Source organism: Nannospalax galili, unplaced genomic scaffold (genome assembly GCF_000622305.1).
Source record: "Nannospalax galili isolate Female #2095 unplaced genomic scaffold, S.galili_v1.0 scaffold1181, whole genome shotgun sequence".
Lineage (NCBI taxonomy): Eukaryota > Metazoa > Chordata > Mammalia > Rodentia > Spalacidae > Nannospalax > Nannospalax galili.
Genome location: NW_008345687.1, coordinates 1,967,558 through 1,992,280, shown reverse-complemented (window position 1 = coordinate 1,992,280; position 24,723 = coordinate 1,967,558). Strand labels below are relative to the sequence as shown.

Below are 24,723 nucleotides of genomic sequence, written 5' to 3'. Positions count from 1 at the left end.
AGGTAACTAGCCAGACAGAACAGTCAGGAGAAAAGGGGAGAGGAGCTCCCTCTTTCGTATCTCTGCTTGGTGGACCTAAAAGATTTTTAGATTTCAATATATCCAAAACGATCTTTTACTCAGGAGGCAGGTTGGAAGAAATCTTGAGACTCTTGTCAATGGTATGAATACAGAGCCAAGAAGAGGCCGTTCAACACTGTGAAGATCTGAGATTTCCACAACTGATTAACTCTTGTATTCCTTCATAATTCACTCATCTAGCAGTTATGTATTAAGATATCACTTCTTTACCTTTCCTTTACACTGAGCCTTATTTCCACACTATGTGCTGGTTTTGTGTAGACTTTTCTCCATTCTGTTTTCTTTCAATTTTAAATCCTGCTATAATTTTGAGACTTAAAATTTTTATCTTATGCTTTTTATAATTACCTTTTAATTTGTCCTATGAACATTTAATTTAATTAAAGACAAAGTTAAATATATTTTAGCATATTCCTTCTGTACTTGAATATTTTCCCCAGGGTCTCTCACCACTGTTCAGTTGTTGATGGTGTCTGATGGTTCAGTTTTGTCTGCCTGTTTTGCTATTTTTAAGTTCTTACTCTATTCTAGGCCCTGTGCAGAGCACTGGGGTAGAAAGTAAAACACGTGTATCTCCCCAAAGGCCTACCTAAGCCGACAGATGATTATCTACAGAAGTGAAGCATTTGATCCAACATGCCCTTCATATAAATATGTACATATTTGTACACATGAAACCTCTATATGAAAGATAGTATGAATAATATGACAAATCATGACAGCAAGAGCAATGTTTCAAAAGTACAAGCCCTTAATCATGATTATAGGTGGCAGAAATAAGGCTGACCCAAGTGTTTGACAGTCTAAATTAATGGTGAAAAGACAAGTAGATAAAGATAATGAAAATAAATCAAGAAAATGTGAGCACAGTACAAGGGTGAGATTGACAATGCCTGCAAATATCACTGTTATTGCTCCCTTTCACGAAGATGCAGCTTGCTGCCACAAGTGAAACATCCTTTTTAATATGTGTATGTATCTCTGTGTGTTTGTTAAATATATTAGGCCCCAAACCAGATTGTGACAAATCATTCAAATTCTTGGAGGCATCCCATAATCCATCCATATAAATCAAAGGTGAAACATATCACGAGCCTAGAGGGTCTTTTGGTGTCTGAGCCATCCTGCTTCAGACTCCAGGTGATGTTAATGAGCTGAGGTCCATAGATGGCAAAAGAAGACAGTACAATTAATTCACACAGAATCTGTCCATTATGTATGGTGACTGTGGCCAAATTTGAAAGAGAATATTTGTGAAATTGTTGGCATTTGATATCTGGAAATCTGAATTAATGCTAATGCAGGCTTCTGTGGAACTTGTCAAATATGCATTAAATTCTTTAACAAAACTTATTTGTTTTCATTTTTGTGTATGAGTATTTTGTCTTCATGTAAGTGCACCCATGTGTGCGGTGCCCATGGAGGCATAGGATTCCCCTGGAACTGGCAGTTGTTAGCCACCATGTTGGTGCTGGGAACTGAACCCAGATCCTCTGCAAGAGCATCCAGTGCTCTTAAATGCTGAGGTATCTCTCCAGCCCTGCATTAATTTCTTCGCTATATTTTCTACATCTGTTTTATGTCCTCATCTTATTTTTATTTATCTGTACTGACTGCTTTTATCTAATATTTTATGTATTTACTTGCAAATGATAATCACATTAAGTTGGCAGTTAAACATCATAACTTAGCTAGGGACATAAATTTATGTTACAGCCTTTGGAGAAACATTTAACAAAGGGTTAATTTATAATTAACATCTACTATATGTTTCCTAAACAAACACAACCACAGTCACAACAACATTAGAAACCCATTGCATTCCCCTGAACTAAGGTCTTCCCTCTTGTTGACTCTCCTCTGTTTATGATAGTGGAATACACTCTGAATGTTTGTTTCTATGACTTTTTTCCAAAATGTGCAGAATGAATGTGATGTTATTTATAGCATTATGAGGTTTCTTTCTTTTCTTGGCAGGAAATTTCACTACATTCCTGTAAAAACTATTGTGAAAATAAAACATGAACAGAATTGAGGTTTTGAGTCTTTCTTTCTTTTTACTTGAATCATATTTCTTATTTTTATTTTTATTGTAATTACTTGTGTGTGTGCATGTATTTGTCTGGATGTGCATGCCATTGCCTATGTGTGGAGATCAGAAGACAAGCTGGTTCCCCCCTTTCACCAAGGTCCTCTCAGTAGAACTCAGGTCATGAAGCAGTGGTGTTTTTAATCACTGAGCAGCTCACTGGCCCTTGAATCATATTCATGCATACTAGTTCATCCTTTAGGGGGTTATTTTAGCCTACCTCAAAGAGTAATACATCAAACTATTCTAATAAGCATGACTGTTTCATCAGCATATCCAGAAAGTATGGACTATGAGTTTTCTAACATTTATGGGTGTAATTCTTTGTATTTGCATGGTTATTAATTGTTATGGCTCATTTTGAGAGGCTAACATAAACATAGATTAGAGATTAAGTGATATTTGCAAGCTTGGAGTTCTGCCACATTGCATGAACTCTGTGCTTCTCCCTATCTTGTAAATGGAACATCTAAGCATCTCTAATCCTAGTTCTCCTTTGCTATTAACAGAGAGTGGAAGTGAGTGAACTTATGTAACAAGTTCTCCAGGATCTGTGCCCAGGAAGGTGATAAAGAACAAAGTCCTTTGTGATTCAGAACAGCTGTAGACATATCTTAAAGGCCTTGAGATAACTATATACGTTTTATAATTTCAGCTTGCTTTGAGCAGATCCAGTTCTTTGGGTGACTTTTCCTGGTCTCAAAGGTAAAGAAATTCATGTTTTTTGTTGTTATTGTTTGTTTGTTTGTTTTTTACTCTTTGAAGTATTTAGGAATATTAAAGCTCCATTACGTTGAAAAACATGCACACACACACACACACACACACATATACACATACACACACGTGCTACAAAGTATATAAATGACAGCTATTTTTCATTGTAATAGTTATTTAATGCTAATATAGGCCAAATATGATATTTTGATATTCATGAAGTTTAATTTTTTTTTTCATTACAGAAAGCTTGTTACTATGGAAAAGCAGGACAATGGAACATTTGGTTTTGAAATTCAGGTGGGCAGTCTTAAAATTTTCTACATTTCCAAAGAAGAAAGCAGCAATAATATCATCATGATATTGGCAAAGAATCATGACGTTAGGACAGTATTAGAGGATGATGGAACCTGGGTTTTACTTCATGTCTGGCTGTTTGGGGTAGTTTTTCAGTGTGTTCAGTATTATTCTGGGAAGAAAACATTAAAACTTATAAAGCATTAACCCTGCACCACGATCTTCTTCAAGCCCAACCAGAAGTGCTAGATATCAGCAGGATCTTAGATAAGAGAACAAGATATGTGCTGCAGAAGTTCATTTTCACATTTGTATTTTAAATGTGTTTTGCATAAGCATATTCTCATGTGGTATATCAGGTATATCAGATTCTAAATCTTTCTTTCGGTACTTAAGAAATACTTGATCATGATGTGGTGGGGCACACTTGTAGTTCCGACACTCAGGTAGGCAGATGTCTATGAGTTTGAAGTCAGCCTAGTCTATATGGAGATTACCAGACTATTCAGAGCTACATAGTAAGACCCTCCCTATCTAAAAAAGATAACCTTGAAACATGGTATATTTGCATATTTGAAGTAATACACACACACAAACACACAAACACACACACATATATCTACAGGTCCTGTTGCAATTGATACCAAATACTTCTTATTGAATATTTCCCCCAATGATAAAACTTTATTATTTGAGAAACTTAAAGAAGGCTAGGTGTGGTGGAGCATGCCTTTCATCCCAGCACGTGGATCTCTGTTAGTTTGAGGCCAGCCAGGGCTACATAATCTCCAACAAAACAAAACGAAACAAACGAACAACTTACAGGACTTTTTGCTCTACTTCTGTATTGCCTCATGCTCTTCATAGGTTTCAGTGTTACTGAGAATTTCACCTCTTATTGTTGCCTGTTTTTTCATGACCATATTTGTAAAAATGGTGAATGGAGTCAAGTAGAGTCTAGTCCAGTTAAGTGCAGCAGCAGCAGTCTATGTATTTTCCCACATCTCTTTTATTTTCTTTTAACTGTGCTTTGCATAATCATATTTGTATACTATACATCCAACTTAAAATTTTTTGATTTATTTATTTTTATTTTATGTGTATGAGCATTTTGCCTACATATATGTAAGTACAACCGGTGTGTGTAATGCCCTCTGAGGCCAAAAGAAGATGTTGGATCCCCTGGAACTGGAGTTAGTGATGGTTGCTAGCTGCCATGTGAGTGCTGGGAATTGAATTCGGGTCCTCTGTAAGAGGAGCCAGGGCTTTTAACTGCCGAGCCAGCTCCTCAGGCCCTGTATATCATCAGATCTTACACTTTAGCTGCATTCCTGCTTTCAGAAAAGTTTTGGGTGTTATCAGCCCCACAAGAGGAAATTCAATGTATGTTTTGAGATCAGGAGCAGAAAGCAGCTATATTAAACACGCTTCATCAGTAAAGAAACAACACAGAATAGATAAGTAGATTGTGGGAGAGAAGATTTCTCCTTTCCAAACTCCTCTACTTTTAAATTTGGTGAAATCTGTAATTTACCATAAATCATTGAAATCTATAGTATTCTAAAATTGGTTAAATTCACCAGGTTTTAGAAGCATAGGTCTCTCACTCACGAGCTGTTCTCCATTCTCTAAGGAGACTATGTTTGTTACTGTCTCTTAAGGATGTGGAGCGGTTGCTGTGAAAACAGAGTAAATGAGCACTCATTTTCCTGCTCTGGCATGATACATACCATTGTTTCTCCATGTTTCTCTTTCATAACACGAACGTGTGGAATCAAAGTCAAAACTATTGTTAGCAGACCATGGGCCACAGAATCACAGGACCTGTGGAGATCAGCGTGTTCCATGGCTTTACCTCTGAGCTACAGCATGCATGGGTCATCTCAGGGAGGCAGGAAGTCAATAAACGCTCTCGGGAACTTCTTGCAGGCCAGGCAGAACTGCTCATACCCATGTTATCCAGTATGTGAATATATACTGGAGTCCTGACTTTCCAGGTGAATGACACCTTGGAAGAGACCAGGTCCGCCTTACTCTACTCTGTGGTTCTCTGTGGCTATGAGTTTTATGCTGCTCATGAGAATTCTGCAGCATGAAAGGACATGGAATTTATACGCATGCATACCTGTGTTCATATTCTCTCAATTTCTATCAGATTGGGTCCTGAAGCATTTTAAACAAAAGACTATAAGTAGCTATTGAGTAATGTGCATTCTGTCGATACAGTATCAAAAATGACAGGGTTAGAATGCCGGTCCTGGGGTATAAGAAAGGACATGGAAATCTTTATATTTGTGAGAAGTGTGGGGAGCAAAGTGTGATAGCTTGCATTGTAATCCTAGTACTTTAGAAGCTCAGGCAGGAGGAACTCCAGGCCAGCCTCGGCTGCAATGTGTTATCAAAAGAAGAAAGAACAAAAGAAATAGAGGAAGGAAGGAGGGAGGGAGAAAGGAGGGAGGGAGGAGCAATCATGGGAGAATGGGAGGTGAAAGATGGGGGTGTAAGGAGGGGGCAGATATTATTTGGCTTCCTATATTTTTCTGTAACTTTGTGCCTCCTGCTTTCCCCTTCTGTCTTGAATCACTGAATTTACACCTGTTATGACATATGCATTCACCAGCTACATGAATCAAAGTGTTTTTCCTGCATTGTACTCACTTTGATCACTGTAGGTGGAGACTGGGTCTCCTCTGCCAACGAAAATTGTCACAATGGTGATTTCTAAAATATCAATTATGTTTTCTGTTCTTATTACATACAAATCTGACCAGCTTCCATCTTTAGAAGGATCTGAGCTGTAGAGAGGTCTCTGACAACAAACTGTTAAAAATGTCTTTGATACAGATAGGAATTACATTACATAATTGTTTAAAGCTGCTTGACTTTTAAGATAGAGGGTTCTAAATGCCTTATAGTTGAACAGAAATCTCTTAGAATTTAACAGAACCCAGTTTCTGGATCTAGATGTGACTTGCACATGATTGATTACAGTGCTCAGGATTATTAAGAGGAAACAAACCTCAGGCACGTATTCTTTAGAAGAAAGCAGTACTCTGATGTGACTTAAATTTTAGAAATCAGGTATTTATTATTTATTTTATTTTTAATTTTTGTGTGTGTGTGTGTGTGTGTGTGTGTGTGTGTGTACCTGTGGAGGCCAGAGGTGTCAAATCTCCCTGGAGCTAGAGGTACTGACAGCTGTGAGCTGCTTGATGTTGGTGCTGGGAATGGAACTCTGGTCCCCTACAAGAGCAGTATGAGTTCTTAACTTCTGAGCCAACTCTCCAACCCTAGGAATAGTATCTTTAAAAGTCAACTCAAAACACTGCTTTTGATTCTAAAGGAAACTGGACTCTACAATTCCAAAGTATTAAAAAGGAAAGTAGAGTTGTTGGCACTATGTCTAGCTAATATTTATTTATTTTCTTTTAAAATTTGAAGGAAAAATAAAAACAGCAGCAACAACAAAATCCAGCACCACCAAACTATTTGTGTCAAATTGAAGCAAGAAGAGAAGCATGGTGTTTTCTAATTTAGTCATGTGACCGATGAACTAGTGAGAATTTAGGGCAGGCAATGCAGGTTGTCCCCAGAAAAGAGTGATTGAGTCAATTAGAGTACTTTTGAATACTTTCAGGGAAGACTGTCATTATTTGCAGAAGTCTGATTTGAAATAATCGCTGTTGGCAGTCTTCCTGCTGGGTGTGTTGTATTTCATGCTCTCCTGTGATGATACTTCGGCTTGCAAGACACACAGGAGGATTTCCTTTTGCTCTTGGTCTCCAGTGTTTAATCCATTGAGAAATAAGAAGATGAATTTTTTCTTAATAAATACGTAACTTTAACATTAGGTGGCCGCTCAGGCTTGAAAACAGAAAATTTTGAGCCTCTCTCATCCCACTTTCTTTCTCATGCCAGATGTTTTTTTATGAATGGAATTGGCTGCCAATTGGTACAATTGCAAAATTGGTACCTTTGATTCAATTTATCATGAGGAAAGTCTTCCCCAAATTGTCCTCTGCACTTACCTATTGTGCCACTAATGATGTTGATATGATTTTATGTTTTAATAAATAAGTTTTGAGTTTTTTGAAGAATAACTCTGTATCCTCTGAACTTTTACAGCCTCACAGGCTTCAGAACACCTGCTCCTTGGGAGTGTATACTGTGATCTGCAAAGTGCAGGAGGACAGCCCAGCTCACTGTGCCGGCCTGGAAACTGGTAACATAACTTTGCTCATACTAGATGCCATTTAAGTAGCAAGAAAACTCTGACAGTTAAGATGAGAAAGTGATTGTTGCTTTGAATTTTCTTGAGTGACACTAAAGTTTGAAGTTTGCTTGTTTTGTTTCATTCCCATGGCAGGAGGGTTTGTTTAAGTAACCAATATAACACTCATTTTTCTTGGCGTCTCCCAGGTGACGTCCTTGCAAATGTGAATGGTGTGAGCACAGAAGGCTTTACTCACAAACAAGTGGTTGACCTGATCCGATCCTCAGGAAATCTGCTAACGTAAATATCTGTTTAGTTCCTGTGGGGCTTCAAAGCTGTTCTGGTGTCTGACAATGCCTGCCGAATGAGTGAATAGGCTTTTTGTATGGGGCTTACTACAAGGGAGGCAGCAAATGCAGCTTTGGGATGGGTACAAACATTTTTATGGGTTCCTATTGTTTCTCAAGGTTTCCTCAGACATATTGTCAACATCTGAACTCAGTGGAGATCAACAGACAAAGGTCTTTGTGGGAGGAATATAATTTACTAATATATTTTTAATGTTTGATTCAATGAAACTGGTACACATTTTTTTTCTGGCCAAGAGAAACCAGTGCAGTTTCCATGGTTTGTATAATCTTGCAGCTACAACACATTTTAAAAGGTCAGATGACTAAACAGATTTCCTTTATTCCTCAAGTTAATTGTTTGTCTCTAAGGAGAGGGATGTTCAACTTTCCTTCCCCTAAAACACATACGATCACATGTACCAATGCTCCCCTGAAACACATGATCACACATACTAGTGTTCCCCCCAAACACACACAATCACCCATACCAGTGTTCCCCTGAAGCATACATGATCACATGTTCCAGTGTTCCCCTGAAACACACATGATCACATGTACCAATGCTCCCCTGAAACACATGCTCACACGTACCAGTGTTTCCCTGAAACACACATGATCACATGTACGAATATTTTAAACTTATGAGAAAGATACTGGGCTGCCCAGCTACTCAGCTGGCCCTATCTTTCAGACTGACATTAAGAATCTGAAGGAAACAAACCCACAACGGTCATAACTTTCTCACTGAGAAGACAGAATTTTGCTTGCTTTTATTACATTCTAAGAACCTAATAAGACCTTAATAAACAGTTATAATGTCTTGCATTAAACTATGTTTATTGAGCAAATGCTAAGCTTCTAGCTCTGTTATATGTGCACAAAAGCAAATATAAAGACTGATAAAGCTCTACTAATTATAGAAGGGGATGTCTAAGAAAATTCTGAAAGACGACACTGTGGCGATTATTGATAACCACTACAAGGAACGCAAAATAGTGCAGTAGAAAGAACACTGAATGGACTGTGGCTAGCTGAGCTTACATGTCCAAGCTGGTCTTCTTTGAGGAAAAGAGCTGGAAGCTGAAAGACTACATGCAGAGAAGGGGTAGCCATATGAAGCTGACTTCTGGTAGGAGCTTCTAGGTAAAGAGAGCTGTCTCTGAGCCCTTGCCAAACTCCTGGCTCATATGGTACTCCTGGTAAGAACATCTAAGGAAAGAGAGGCATCTTGCTAAGGCGTTTAGACTTTTTTCTACATATCCAATTCATTTCTCCATTGCCCTGTGTCGGTGGCTTTTATCCCTCTATGTAGATGAAGTGCTTAAGGCTAAGGAGGGGTTAGCTAAGGTAGTGAGTGACAGGGCTGGATTTGGTCACCTGCTGTGGATTCCAGGATCTTTTCCTTCCAGCTACTGTTGCTCACTGTGAGCTCCCAGGAGAATCTCCTGGGTGCTCCTCAGTGATGCCTCATAGGACATTGTGAATGTGTGGGGGCAGTTTTAAAAGATGGTGGTAGAGTCCAGCTCTTGAGTCTTAGTAAAAGCTAAGAATGCTCACTCTAGTCCCAAAGAAACCTGCAACCAAATAGAGTCCAAGAGAAAATGCTAGTGGTTAGAGTCAGAAGGATATGGTCCACATGGATGAAGCAAGAAGACCACAGGTGAATTAAGGGGTAGTGGACAGATCCACAGATCAGGACCATGTGAGACAATGTGAACAAGTACTAAAGAGAAGGCCCATCTCTGTTGGCAGTTTTGTCTATGCACATCTATTGCTTAGCAGGTTAGACTAACATTGAGAGTCTTAGCTAAACAGTCTCATAGGGATTCCATTGCTCACAGACCCAGACTGTCTTAATCAGAATACAGACAGCATCTGGCATACTATCATCTCATTATCATGGATATGCTGTCGTTAGTAATAGAGAAAAGTTGGTCCCCACACTTTTACCATGTCTTAAATTATTTCTTGTACCTTCATAAATATAATTATAGCTTAGTTGTCAGAGGGAATTAGAAAAAATATTTTAGAAATGTTTAGTTGCATGATTCAAAGTTGAAATTTGCTATCATAGCCAGATGGATGATTTCATAGTCAAAACAATGGTCTTTAACTTGAGTGCAGAAAATAGACCAAATCCAGTTAGAACAAGCCTTCTATTTTTAGGAAATCTTTGATGTAGGAAGAAAAGAGCACTGTTAAACTAATAATTCTAAGACTGCCATTTGTAATCTAAAGGTTTTGAGATGAAACAGTCATGCAAAGATTATTATGCTATAGTCGTTCAAGTCCCGTAAAACGATTTACAGACATATTGGTTCCCAAAATCCTAGGAAGGAGAAAATTCTCCCCATCTCAAGAAATAGCAGATTGAGCATCTACCATTTTGGTACCATGGTATCTGAGACATAGTAGATGCCCAACAAATGTTAACCAAGTGAATGAGGTTACTCAGCCAGTCCACATGAGAATAGATTCTAGTGGAGGGCAGGCCTCATCAGCACATAGTGCCTTCTACAAAATGAGCTATGGCTTGTAGTTTAACCAGGATATGACTTTATATTCTTTCATAGGCAATTTTTCTTTCCCTTGTCTTTTCCTCAGTTAGGAGATTTGGCTTAGGGTCAGATACTTAAGGGTCTGCATTCGGAATTCAAGTGTCTTAAGAAGTATAGGGTTTCTGTTGCTTTTTTTAGTATAGTCTGTGCTCCAAATTCAGTACTTCATAAAGATGTACCTGTTTGAAGAAATAACTCCATTATTTAACCCCACCTTTTTCTTCTCTTGAAATAGGATAGAGACTCTTAATGGAACAATGATTCACAGAAGAGCAGAGCTTGAAGCAAAGCTGCAGGCTTTAAAGGTAATTTGATTTAACACAGCACACTTTTCATCCTTGAATGTGTGAGTGGTAGAATAAAGATCTCTCTGAGAAATTGAGATAGCCCTTGAAGGTGAAAGCCAGGATACATCTAAATTGCTGAATTGTCAAGGGCCACACAATTACCTTTGCAAGAATATCAGATTCTGTGAATAGGTGTAAATCACTCTCTTCCTTCCTCTTCAGAGAGTCTAGGAGGCTCAGAAAGGCACATTACTTGAAGAACTAGTCATCGACGCACCTGTGATCTCTCGATTTGATTTACATTTTTTGAGGGGAAAAAGAGAGAGCTGGTGTTTTCCTCAACTTCTTGTGTGCTTCACAGTGTGCTGGCAGGCCTGAGACTTCTGCTTTTTCAGTGTGCTTCTTTGACATCCTACACCATTCTTAAAACAGACTATCATCTATCATCTATCTATCTATCTATCTATCTATCTATCTATCTATCTATCTATCTATCTATCATCTATCTATCTTATCTATCTATCTATCTATCTATCTATCTATCTATCTATCTATCTATCTATCTATCTATCTATCTATCGACTATCATCTATCATCTATCTATCTATCTATCTATCTATCTATCTATCTATCTATCTATCTATCTATCATCTATCTATCTATCTATCTATCTATCATCTATCTAATCTATCATCTATCTATCATCATCATCTATCTGTATATCTATCATCTATCAATCTATCATCTATCTATATCTCACTAAGCCTGTGGCTGTCCTTGAATCTGCCTCTGTAGGCAAGCACACTATTAACCTTGAAAGGAAAGAAAAAGATCATATGTGACAGGATACGATTCAGGGCGTTCAGTGAAAATTCCTTGGGCTGACCCATTGAAGGTTTTAAAAAATCTCAGACTGGTGAGAGTCTGTCAAGCCATGAACTCCAGATACTCACTGGTGTATCTGGGTCCTAGCCCTATGGATCCCTCCCACAGCCCAACTTACCTCTTCATACAAGTCCTTCCCTGCAGGCCAGTGAAGTGCCCAGTCTAAACAGAAATTGCTTGGCTTACTACAGACAGACAGGTTACTTACTTATACTTTATAAAAATCTGCCATTTATTAATTTTCTTCACAAACTACATTATTAATTCTTGAGTTCAAGGAGACAGACTCACTGCATTTCTATTTTTCCTTGAGTCCTTTTCACCATGTCTGATCATTAGCAATCCTCATTGACGTTCTATACTCTTGCCATTTTGTCCATCTCTGTGATTTTTTAAATCAATTTTTAAAATTATTGAAAAAAGCCTTCTGCTCAGATTTTGATCAGAATTGAATCTTATAAAATAAATAAGGACAATTGAAATCTTTATGACTTTTATTTTCTCACTTTAAATATAACATTTCCATTTTTATTCAAATGTTTTATATTCTTCAGAATATTTTAGAATTTTCTACATACATTTTCACAACTTTCATCATATTTATTCTTAAATTCTCTAGCTTTTCTTACTAAAAGACTGCTAATCTTTTATATTTTGAGTTTTGTCCCTTTAGTTCAAGAATTCAACTAATTTACTTTTCTTCTCTTATAGCATTGGCTAGGATCTTCATTGTATGGTAAATAGTGGTAATATTCTTGATTCTAAAGGACTGCTTCTAATATTTTTCATTGTATTTTTACAAGAAGTAATAAGTGCTTCATATTATGGTCAGGTTTTTTAAAAACTGCCAAATTTTATTTTTGCAAACAGTAGGTAGTCTTAGTGAACATTTTTTTTTCAAATGCCAAGTTTTCAGCATTTTGTATAAAGAGAAAGAAAAATAGAAAATAGACTTGTGATTTTATATAATATAGGTTTATATTTCATGGAACAAAGCACTTATGTGAGTAAAATGTTCTTTCAGTCTTTTAAACAATTCCTACTTTTTGAACATCTTCTTAATCTTAACATACACATGTAACTATTTTTTTCTAACAATGTACAAATATTTCACTACCTCCACTCTCTTCAAGAATAATGAATCCTTTGAATGTACATTTATGAACTCATCTTCCTTATTTTTATTTACTTTAGAGCATTTCATCAATTAAACATTACATAAGGTGAGATTTTTATTGTGAATAGCTGATATAAAACATACTACTGTGTTCAGCTTTTGTGTGTACTGTGATTTCTTGCATTCTGATCTGATCTGTGAGGTTTTTTTCGTTCTTGCATATTACATCCTTTTATAACGATAAGTAGATCTTTGTCAGAAATGTCTTTATTTTTCTGCTACTCTTGAAAGAGAGTTTTTCTAGGTATTCTAGGTTGACCGATTCTAAATTTTGTTTCCTTAGTACCGTGACCACTTTCAATATATTTGTTCATAAGAGCTCCTAAATGTTGAACCATGGTTAGTAATCTACATTTCCTTTTTTCCTAAAATTTTATTTTTTTCTTTTTTGTATTGAAGTCCTTGATTCATTCAGAAATAAATTTTGTATATTCTATCAAGTATTGGAAAATTTGAATGTTTTCCCCATATGAGCAACTAGTTCTCTTAGTACAATTTGTTTGATAGTTGTTTTTCTCCTCAAATGAATTGCAATGAAACTTACAATTTAAAGCAAGTTTTAAGCTTATGTATATGTATTTACTTACATGCTCCCTATTGTGACCTTCTGGTCAATTTATTTATTGCCAACTTAGTTCATAATAAAGAGTAATGCCTGACTGCATAATGGTGTTCTTGGTCTTTTGATTATCTATCAAATCATTAAGTTCCATAAATAAATATTAAGACTTTTGATTGGTGTCTCATTTTATATAGATAGGTCAATGCCAAGAACATTAGCTGTTAGTATTCATTTTCTTATTGATTATCGTAACTATTTTACTATCTTTCTTTACATTTTTCATAAAGTCTGATAATTTTTTACATATAGGCCTTAGAGTACTTTGCTAGACTTTGTTCTTTACGCATTATTATTATTATTATTATTTTATTATAAAATAAATATTTGATTGTGGTTGATATCTAGATATAAACAGCCATTTTTATGCTTTGTTAATAGTCAAACACTTTGTTAAACTACATAATTTCTACTAAATCACTTGCAGATTATTTGGAGTGTTCAAAATGAATTTGGTTCCTTTTCTTCTGCACTCTGATGGTGAGGGCAAGGATTTACCTAGATGAGTGGAAATAATAGTAGCCATCCTAAGTGTGCCCTTTAAGGATAATTCTGTTCTTTCTCATTAGGAAGGAGTTCTGTTATGAACATACCTCAGGCTCAGGATGCTCCCTTTCTAAGATTATGCATTAAATTTTATTAAATACCTTCCCCAGCATTTAATAAGTAGGGCCTCACAAAGTTTCATTGAAAATATCTACCTAGAGAGATGGCTCAGCAGTTAAGAGCACTGGCTACTCTTGCAGAGGACCCGAGCTCTCTTCTCAGCACCCACATGACAGCTCACAACCACCAGTTCCAAGGGATAACATCCTCTTCTGGCCTCTGTGGGCACTGCATGCACGTGGTGCATATATACTCATGCAGATGCATGTGCGCGCACACACACTCACACACACACAATTTTCTTAATCTAAAAAAACTATTATGATTATTGATATTAACATTTTATTCTAATGTAAAACCAACCACCCCTTTATCTTGAAGATAAACGCAGCATAGTTTACCTTGAGATTTATAATCATTTTATATACTTATATGTTTGCTTTGCTACTTTTGGTGAATTTTGAAAATAGCCCCCTGCCACAGGTTGAGTGACCTATATTTTTATTTTCTCAGGCTCATTTTTATGTTTTAGTATCAAGTTTACTGGATTTATGTTGTGAGCTGGGGGATTGCCCCTCTTTTTGTCCTCTGGTAGAGTTTTTATAATAGCAAATGAATCATATGAACTTGGGTTCTTTTTGAGGGAGTCCTTTTAAAACCCACTGTTTCAGTTTCTTTATTACTAGTAAGACTACTCAGGCATTCCTTCTGGAACAGCTTTAGTGAGTTATGTTTTTGTTAGGTTTTCTAATCTTTGAACATATAATATGGATTTGATGATAAAAATTTCAACCTCAACATTTTAATCTTATGTTGCCATTTTTACTTGTACTTATTTTCAAGTTTTCTTTGCTTTTTTCCTTGGTAATTTTCTCTAGAGAACTTTCTATTTTTAAATTCTTAAAAACTCAATACTTGCATTATTCTCTCTCTCTCTCACTCTCTCTTTCCCTCTCCCTCCCCCGACTACTTTCACTACAAATTAATTAGGTCTAGATTCACACTTTAATTTATATTGTTTAAAACTAGAACATGCTTTTGGTCTAAAGACAGTGATTCCAACTCTGGAAAACCATATCTTGGGTTGTGTCTTTTTCATTGCATCCTACATTATCTTGTACAATTCTGTTAGAGCCTCTTGATTTGTCCTCATTGATAGTATTTTCAGTAATATTCTTGTTATCTGTATTTAGTATAGAATGCATTCCTTCTATTGAGATCTGAAATATGTTTTCTATTTTATTGCCAAGCAGTTCCTTTTTTAATGTCAGTCTGTTCTTATTCTTGCCACTCTTTTGTGCTTATGACATTAATTTCATTTTTCTCTCAGAGATTATAAGCATTCTTATTTTCATGGAAAGACTCCATGTACTGATTATCAGTTGACTGCCGAGTTGATTGTTGCCTCTCCTTCAGGTCTGTGGGATAGTTACACCTTGCCTTTGACAGTGCTTCAAAGGTCCCTTTCCAGCTTGGCTGCCTTCCCTGGAGAGTCATTGCACAGTCTGGTTCAGATCATGAGATTTTGCTGTGCTTCTGTCTCTCTAGGTTCCATGGCATCTTTTCTCAATCTCCTTTTCTTACTGCATGATGTTTAGCTGGGGTTCATTTCTCAAGCTGGAAATTTGACTTGGTTCCTTTTTGTCAAATAGATGCATTTAAACAACATATTATGACAAGATCTAAATTCTTAACTACCTCATTTTGCTTTTTCCCAACATATCTTGAGGTTCATTTCTATTTACTATCTGGCCTTTGTGTCCTACAACTAACATTGAAATTATGAAATTTGTAGATAATTTCCTGAAACAGAAATGGCTGGGAATCACCTAAAACTAAGATCAGGCTGGCTTCTCCTCTGCACAAAAACATTTACTCAGTATTCTATGTAAGTGAGCATTCTCTTCCTAAAACTCTGTGTAGGGCCCAAAAGCTCTTCTTTGGAACTAGTAGTCTTCTGAGTCACAGTCTCAGGGATTTCCTTTATTCTGACCGATGATTCAGATGCTGAACACAAACAATGACCTTGTTACAAGAGCTAGTTTTAAATTCAGCTCTGGTATTTGCTATGTCTGTACACCGTAAAAATATTTTGATGCAATAAAACTTTGTTTTCTACCTTTAACTTTTTAGAGAAATTACAAAAACAATAAAAGGCTTACATTCCAGGGAAATGTTACTTGTTGTGTGTAGAATGAAAATAGCCGAAGCATATTTGGAACTAGCTCCAAGTACGTCCAGATCTCATGCATGTTGTGATACTCCTCTGATGGAGAGAGTTGAGATTTGTCCAAATGTATGATTGTGATGGGAATAACACAGGCAGATGCAACTCTGAGGAAATAAGGAAAGAGTTTCAGATTGAAAGCAGTTACTTTGATACATCTACTCTTTACATTTTTTTTTTTTTTTGGTGTAAGTCATTGCTTAAATGACTGGGCAGGCTAGATTAACAAATTAGCCATCTTAAAACCTTAGAATCACAAACATTAACTATTTGGAAATCCCTGTTCATGTACTTTTGAAAAATTAAATGCACAAAGATAACTTTTTGTCTTTGTATATTTAGTTTTGATTGTGCACAGAAGACTGTGCTCTATCCTCTTATAGGAGACAACTCTCTTTATCAAGAAGAAATGGGTAGGTATACACAGCAGCTCTTGCTAGTCCTGTACTCCCTTGACCTCTGCTTCTGACCTTCACATAACCAGAGGTTTACAGGATAACAAAAGTTGTGACTGATGCTGCCAACCATCTGATAATTACTGTGGGCTGATATGATTCAGAAAGAGCAAGAAATTACTGGAACCAAGCACTTTGTTGCTTTCGTTGTGTGACTATTTTATAGACAATCATGAAGTTTGCTTAGAAATGCTGCTGTAAGCAAGGTTACTGTTAGATCTGCAGACCAAGTAGCAATTCCTGCTACTTAATGATGTTCAAAGGACTATCCCTTTCCAACTAGGCTATCTTTCCTTTAGAATAAGTGTTCTGGCAAGTCTGAGCTGTGTTCATTTGCTGGCCTTGCTCTGGGGTGCTCAAAGAGCAAAGGCAGCTGTGGTGCTGGGACAAGAAATAGGAAGAGGCATGAGTCTATGACATTTGCCTTTCCCAATGGCTTCTTCCTTGTTTGCTTTGACATCCATTGGCTTGGCCACTCTGTGAGCTGGACTGGGCCAGGCCTTGTGTGTTGGATGACTGTTCCCACAGTCACCTGGTCCTCTAGGTGGTCATTTCCCTCATTTGGTGGGCAGCCAAGGGAGGAAGCAGTTAAGGAGTCAGGGATGGATGCAGCTCAGTTAGAAGAGTGCTTGCTTAGTATGCGTGACACCTTGGGTTTGATATCCAGAATCTGGACAAGGTGGTACATGTCTGTAATACCAGCACTTGGGAGTTGGAGACAGGAAAATAAAAAGTTCAAGATCATCCTCAACTTTGTAGTGAGTTCAAAGTTAACCTGGGCTATTATAAGTTTATCCTACTAATTTTGGGGGTAGAAGATGAATATGTGCCCTACCAATGAGTATATTTTGGGGGTATACTCATCGTATATTATTTTGGGCATATACATGCCTAACAACAACAAAAAGGCTATTTCAGTGCCCAGACTCATTAATGAACAATGCATTTTCAGAGTGTTTGCTAAGTTCTAGTTTCTGTTCCAAACATTTCACATGTTACCTCATTGACTCTACCTAAGATTGCAGAGTCTCCATTCCATCGCTGCCTTTGTCAGACGTGAGGAAACAGCTAGAAATTTCCTACAAACCTAAATGATCTATTCTATCTTTAAAAAATAATAATACATAAGTTTATTGATTCTCTTGTTTTTTTACGAAAAGACTTGCTGGTTCATGAGACTCGCCTATAATTCAGCAGAATTGTTTTAACGAATGGGAGTGGCTGGTGAGGTGTGGGTAGCACTGCCAGGGTTGTTAATGACAAGTCTCAGTACTCAGAATTCAGTTGCTTTTCTCACTTTGGCTTTCCTAATGATTAGAACTTTGTTCTTTTTACCTTTCTCACAGCAAACCTTAAAGAAAAAATGGGTGGAGTTCAGGTCTCTGCATTTACAGGAACAGCGCTTGCTGCATGGTAAGTGAGATTTCCTGTTAGGAAACCGCATTCTCATGTCATCCTTTCAGTATTTCTCCCCCCAAACTCTTTTAAGATTTTGCTATTACAATAAGAATTTAGTTAGCATAAGCCAAGGATATTAGTATATGTATTGTTAGGCTTAACTTTGGAATGGCTTGTGTATCTGGAGGAAAGGTAAGTCAAGTCACACCCTCCTCTTCATACAGATAACACATACGCATATGAAAACCTGCACATACATGCTTGACTAGAGATTTCAGAAGAGCAGTAGGAAACATTGCCCACCATATCTACTACATCAGTCAATGAATTAGAGTCCTGAAAATGATCATGGCTTAGGGGCTGTTTAAACTGGAATGGTTACACACTTTTTAGATAGAACTCCTACCATCAACCTCCACACCTAAGGCTCAGGGAACATAGCAGAAGAAGGAGAAGAAAGAATATTAAGGGGGAAGAAATAAAATGCATCTTGCAGGTCTCACCAGCTAAGCTTCCTTAGGCAACAAATGGTAATTAATTTAGAAAGCCACAACCAGCCAAAGTGCAGAGAATAAGAGACTGCAAAGTGCTTATCCCTGAAAGGATACCACTATCAAACCTCTGCTACCCAAGGCTCAGCAACCATTGTGGAAGAGGGCACAGAAAGATTGTAAGGGCCAGAGACAGTGAATGACCACAAGGAAACAGTTTTCCGGACAGCTAGGAAGTTACTCATATGAACTCTCAGCAGTGGTAACAGCATGCTCAAGATGCATGAAAGTTCAAACCAGACAAAAATCCAGCATAGAAGTTGAGAAATAGGTAAAAAGCCCCAACTTTGGCTGAGAAACTATTGACAACCAATAACTATTGGGAGAGGGAGAGTTCTTTTTCATCAAGGGTGTGGCACTAAATAGGTTAACCGGGTTCCAGTAGATGGACACACAGCAAAGGATATTTAGGGACACAGACTTGGCTTGATAGCCTTAACATATATGACAGAATACATGAAATTTGGCAGGGGGCTTTAAAAGGGGTGCCGATAGGGAAGTGGGTCTAAATATGATCAAAATATATTGTATGAAATTCACAAAAATTCAATAAAAATAAAAATAAATTATATACTTATATACTTATATAGAGAAGTACTGTTTCATGGGTCCCAGGACCAAGACAGGCATGTAAGATTATTATACCAACAGTAGTTCTTGCTACTGAATGCATTTATTGTGAAGGGAAGATTTGAGTTACTTTGCTGATTTGTTCTTTGTTATATTACTAGAGGAGTAAGCTTCTTTAATGGGAGGTTGGTTGACACAGGGTCCTGCTATATAGCCCTGGATAGCCCTCTACTCAACAAGTAGACCAAGCTACAGTTTTTGTGCCTCGGCCTCCTAGGAAATGGAATTCTAGGCATGCACCACCATGCCTGGCAAGAATGAGCTTAATGTTCAAGCAATTCACTGAAGTCTCTATCTGTGGGTGTGAATATGGGTCATTTCTTCAGGTAACACTCAGCTCTAGTTTCTATTTATAATGTGGAATGTTTGTTCAAATGGTAACAACTTCTAGAAAAAGATACAATTTAAAGCTAATTTAAACATAAAGATTGTACGTACTAATGGATATCATGATACAGTCATGCACTGTGTGATGTTTAAGTCAGTTGCATATGGGCATCTCTTCAAACATTCATGTCTTTGTAACAAAGGCCCTCAGTATCCTTCCTTCTAGCTTTTGAAGTGTACAGTACATTCGTGCTATCTATAGTCATCCTACCGTGCATAACATACCAGAACTTTTTGTTCCTCCCTAACTGTAACTTAGTACCCATGGACCAGGCTTTCCCTGTACCCTTTCCTCTCATCTCCCCCTATTCTCTGATGACCTCCATTCTGCTCTCAACAACTATGTGATCAATTTTTTCAAATTGCGCACATACTTGAGATCATTTGGCATTTATCTTTTGGTATTTGGATTATTTCACTTAACACAGAGATCTCCACTTGCATATATATTGTCACAAGTGGCAGAATTTCAGGGACAAATAGTGTTCTACTGTGTGCATGTACCATATTTTTTTTCTCTTCTATAGTTGAGAGACACTTGCATTGTTTCCATATCTCTACTGTTGTGAATGATGCTGTGGTGAACATGGCAGTGCAAGATTTCTTTGACACACCGATTTTGTCTGCATTGGATATATGCATAGTGATGGCAGTGTTGGATCATATGGTAGTGCCATGTTGAGTGGTTCGTGGAAGCCCCATACTGTTTTCCATAGGGAATGAACTCATTTGCAATCACCCCAACACTGGGCAAGGACTTCTTTTTTTCCCCATACCTGCACCATCACTTTTAATCAGCTGTCTTCTTGGTAGTGAGCATTCTTACAGAGGAGCAGTCAGTCTCACTCTGGTTTGACTTGTGGTTACCAGATGATTGATGCCAGACATTTTTCATATACCTGGTGGCCAACTGTATGTCTTTTTTTGGACAAATATCTATCCAAGTCTTTGTTGGCACCTATCTTATTGTCTTTTATTTTCTAGTTTTTGGAATTCCTTATAGACCCTAAAATACAACTTAATCATTAGTCATTAATTGGTAACTTAGAATTTTGGTTTGAATTCTTTTTTTTTTTTTAAAACTTTTATGTTTGAAATTTGCATAAGTTACATGCATGCCACAGTGTGTTTGTGGAGGTTAGAGGACAACTTGTAGGAGTCAATCTCTCCTACCATGTGGGTCCCAGTGATTGAACTCAGGTCGTCAGGCTTGGCTGCAAGCACCTTTTCCCACTAAGCCATCTTGCCTGCATACTTCATGTTTCTATGTATTTCAGTTAAATATTGTTTTGTTCTTAGAGACAGGATTTTGTTGTGTTGAGCTCCTGATGCTAGGATTACAGGCATGTGCCACTATGTGCAGCCCTTTCAGATACTAGTTTTAATAAATTCATACTAGATTTCTGAGAGTCAAAAGTGTTTTTTTAGAAAGACACAACTTCTTTGTTGCATTGCTGTTCAACCACTTCCTGGCTTTATAGACACAAGGTCCCTGAGAAGCCTTGGGATGTGCTACTGGAGGCTCCTGAACAGCTAGGGCTTGTATAGTCTCTACAGGAACAGCCTTGAGTAGATTTCAGGCCAGGAGCCTCACAGGTCATGCTGTTTATTTTCTGAGGGAGAGAGGGTGTTCATTCATCTTGTTTTTTGTTGTTCTTATTGTTTTCTTGGTGTGTTTTAAAAATATTTTATTATATTTATTTTATCTGTATGAGTGTTTTGCCTACAGTATGCAAGCACACTAGTGTCATGTAGTGCCCGTGGAGATCAGAAGAGGGTGTCAGATCCCCTGGAACTGGAGTTATGGATGGTTGTTAGACACCATGTAGTTGCTGGGAACCAAACCTGGGTCCTCTGCAAGAGCACCCAGTGCCCTTAACCACTGAGGTATTTCTCCACCCCACCCTCCCATCTATTTTTTATTAGAACTAGAAGAGTAAGCATCCAGAATCCGCAATTCTGCAAAGCAGTTCCTCTCCCATTAAGGAGGTTTATGAGCTTCTGTGAGATGAAGTAAAGTAGGTTGTAGAGCAGAAAGGCAAGTACCACGTGGGCTGGCCATGTTCAGTCTCTCAGGTCAGATGACTGAAGAGCAGTCTCTTTTTGCATTTTTAACCAAAGGCACAGGGAAGCGTAGATGGTCCACATAGTGAAACCTCACTTGTGTGTGGTATTCTGTGCCTTTTCTTGAAAGAGACTCACATTCTCATCATACTTTTCTAAGCATATCTGCAGACTCAAATGGTGGGAGGCAGGTGGGGCAAGACAGGATGTTGGTGGGTGATTCACCTTTCATTTTAGAGAATCTATAGGTTATGAAGGGTCTATGAAAAAAGTTGACCAAGCAGATAAAATTCAGGTTTCTGAAGCACGTGCTTGAGGACAGAGATGCTCTCTAAGTACAGCACCATCCTAGAGCATTTAAATATTCCAAGAGGAAAACTGGAACATTGGGGTTGGAAAATATCATTAATTTCAGAAAATCTTTTCTTTTAAAAACATCTTTGAATTCCCTGGTTTAAAAAACCGTGTTTCCCATATACTTTAAATGGCTTTACAATAGATTTGTGATTATTTGTTAGTGACAGCTATTAAGGGGCTGGAGCAATGGCTCAGTGGTTAAGAACACTGGCTGTTCTTGCAGAGGACCCAGGTTCATTTCCCAGCATCCACGTGGCAGCTCACAACTAGTTCACAACCAGCTCACAGCCAGCTCCTGAGGAATCTGATGCCTTCTTCTGGACTCATGGGCGTTGTGTGACATGAGTACATTTACATACATGCAGGCAAAATACTCATACATGTAAAATAATAAATGAATGAATGAATAAATAAATAACAGCTATTAAGAATCAGAAAAACTAAATGTAGCGAATCCTTGGCAACATATCTCCAAGTGCTTATTTTAACCTCATTTCTTTGAGCATTTTTGATAAAATGTTCTGGGGTCACATATGTTTAAGGAATTATCTCTTGGAGACATAAATCACATTGTCACGCTGTCCATTGGGTTGAACTGTTCTTATGTAAAATGTGCTAGCTACCTGTCACTATAACCAAAGATAAATCAACTTAGAAAGTTGAAGGGTTTGCTCTTGGCTCACAGTTTGAGGTTTCAGTTCATGATCACTGGCCCTATGGGTTGGAGCCTGTGATGGCCCATTATGGCAGAAGCATGCAGCAGAGGAAAGCAGCTCTCTTGGTGGGGAGTGAAAGAGAGAAAGAGGAAGGGACCAGGACCACACAGCCAAAGTCCAGGACATATCCCCAATGGCCTAAACCCTCTCCCTCTGCCGCATCTCTTAAAGTTTTCACCATGCCCCAGTGGCATCATGCTGGGGACCAGGCCCTAACCAAGTGAGCTTTTTGGAGGGCATTCTAAATTCACAGGACAGAAAGAAGCATCTTGTTTAAGTTTATTTTAACATAATTTTCATGATCTTTCTCTTAGAAGCTAGTCCATGATCAATAGTTTGGGAAACTCCTCTTAATATGGCTTATCAAAGGACCTCTTAAAATCACATGTTCGTGCAAGTAAAAACTCAGGCAAGAGTCTTTGTCTTTGGTTCCTTGCCGTTCTTTAAAGTTGGGTGTGCTACCTGTAGGGACTGTTGGTCACATCCATCCACATCCACTTTTGTGCACATTACAGGTGATGCAGCCAGCTGCCCAAGTTTGGAAAACACGTACCTGGATGACCTGTCTTTGTTTGGAAGCCTATCTGGGTCAGGCCCAGCGCTCTTGGACCAGAACCGCTTGTCCAGCGAAAGCAGCTGTAAGAGCTGGCTGAGCTCCATGACGGTGGACAGCGAGGATGGTTGTGTGTCGGAGGACTCGAGTCGGGGTGCCTTCAGTCGTCAGACAAGCACAGATGACGAGTGTTTTGTCTCTAAGGATGGGGATGAATTTTTGAGGAATACTTCAAGGAGGAACCGGAGCATCAGTGCCACTAGCAGTGGGTCTTTGTCCCCGCTGTGGGAGGGCAATTACTCAAGCATGTTTGGGACACTGCCCCGGAAAAGCAGAAGGGGAAGTGTCCGGAAGCAAATTTTGAAATTCATCCCTGGCCTTCACCGTGCCGTGGAAGAGGAAGAGAGTCGCTTTTGATAGGTTGTAGAGACCTTTAGAATTGACTTGTTTCACAAATCTCTCTAGACTCTTCTAGATGAACTCTGCATGGCTTAGTGGGAAAGTACAGATTGTGAAGCTGACATCTCATTTCACTGCAGCACTGACCTTTATTTAAGTTCTTAGATTGTTGTTTTTGCTTCTTAAATAATTTTCAACCAGTGAAGCTTAGATTCTAAGCAGACATTAGGGAAACTAAGTGATGAGTTAGATAATGTAACAAAGTGATACACATGCCTGTTCATTCTAACACTGGCCATTAAAGTAAGGAAAATATTTTACTGATTATGCACATAAAAATACTGAGAACTGCTTGGAGTCAAGTGTGAGTACAGTGACAAAATACAATTATTGTGCTACCTTTCATAGGTTAATTTGATGGGTTACAAAACTTTATGTTTGCTTAATTAAACTCAGTAGTCTCTGGGGAGCATTTATAACAGGGAAGTATAAATGGTTCTGTTCAAACTGTTAAAGGGTAATAAACAAAGATGGTGGTGAGCCTCTTCTCACCTTCACAGTGACAACAGGGGCAAGAAGTTAAGGTTGAAGATGAGGGCCTAAACCTCATGAGAACCATGGAAAAAGAGGTCACAGGTGCTGAGGACTGTTATGGTAAGGCCTGTCTTCTAAGAAGTTAAACATAAAGGGCGAGACTCTCATGGGTTTTTGCCAAATTCAATTTTTATTTTGCAGTTTTTGAGAGCAACTGGTCCTTTCTCAGCCCAGATGTGTGTGACCCGGGGATTTAGGATGCAGAAACCCAAAGGTCACCTCAAATCAGCTTAAGACAGTGGCTCTTGAGTAAAGTGCAAAAAACTTTATTAAGAGAGACTAAGGAAAAGTGAGAAAGTAAAGGAAAAACTCCTGAGAGTGAGATATTTTCAAGAGAAAAAAAACTGGATTGTTTGTCTTGATTTATATACATATACATAATTATATATATATGTATGAGACATATGGCAAAAACTTGACAAAGACTTTGTTCATTTCTATTGAGACTGGTCATTTCAGTGGGATATCCTGGGCGAAGCCAACACACCCATGCATATCCCTCTGCTCCATCCT

At 37.9% G+C, this 24,723-nt stretch overlaps 1 protein-coding gene across 1 annotated transcript in view; it reads left to right on the top strand.

The window, feature by feature from the left end:
- The window catches only part of Cytip (cytohesin 1 interacting protein), a 29,219-nt gene extending 4,692 nt beyond the window's left edge, over positions 1 to 24,527 (top strand). The window contains exons 2-8 of the mRNA XM_008841743.3: positions 2,826 to 2,875; positions 3,133 to 3,187; positions 7,310 to 7,406; positions 7,604 to 7,697; positions 10,541 to 10,610; positions 17,908 to 17,974; positions 23,180 to 24,527. Coding sequence (XP_008839965.1) covers positions 2,826 to 2,875; positions 3,133 to 3,187; positions 7,310 to 7,406; positions 7,604 to 7,697; positions 10,541 to 10,610; positions 17,908 to 17,974; positions 23,180 to 23,634 — 888 coding nt within the window. The 3' untranslated portion in view covers positions 23,635 to 24,527. The remainder of the gene's footprint in view (positions 1 to 2,825; positions 2,876 to 3,132; positions 3,188 to 7,309; positions 7,407 to 7,603; positions 7,698 to 10,540; positions 10,611 to 17,907; positions 17,975 to 23,179) is intronic.
- Positions 24,528 to 24,723: the final 196 nt, after the last annotated feature.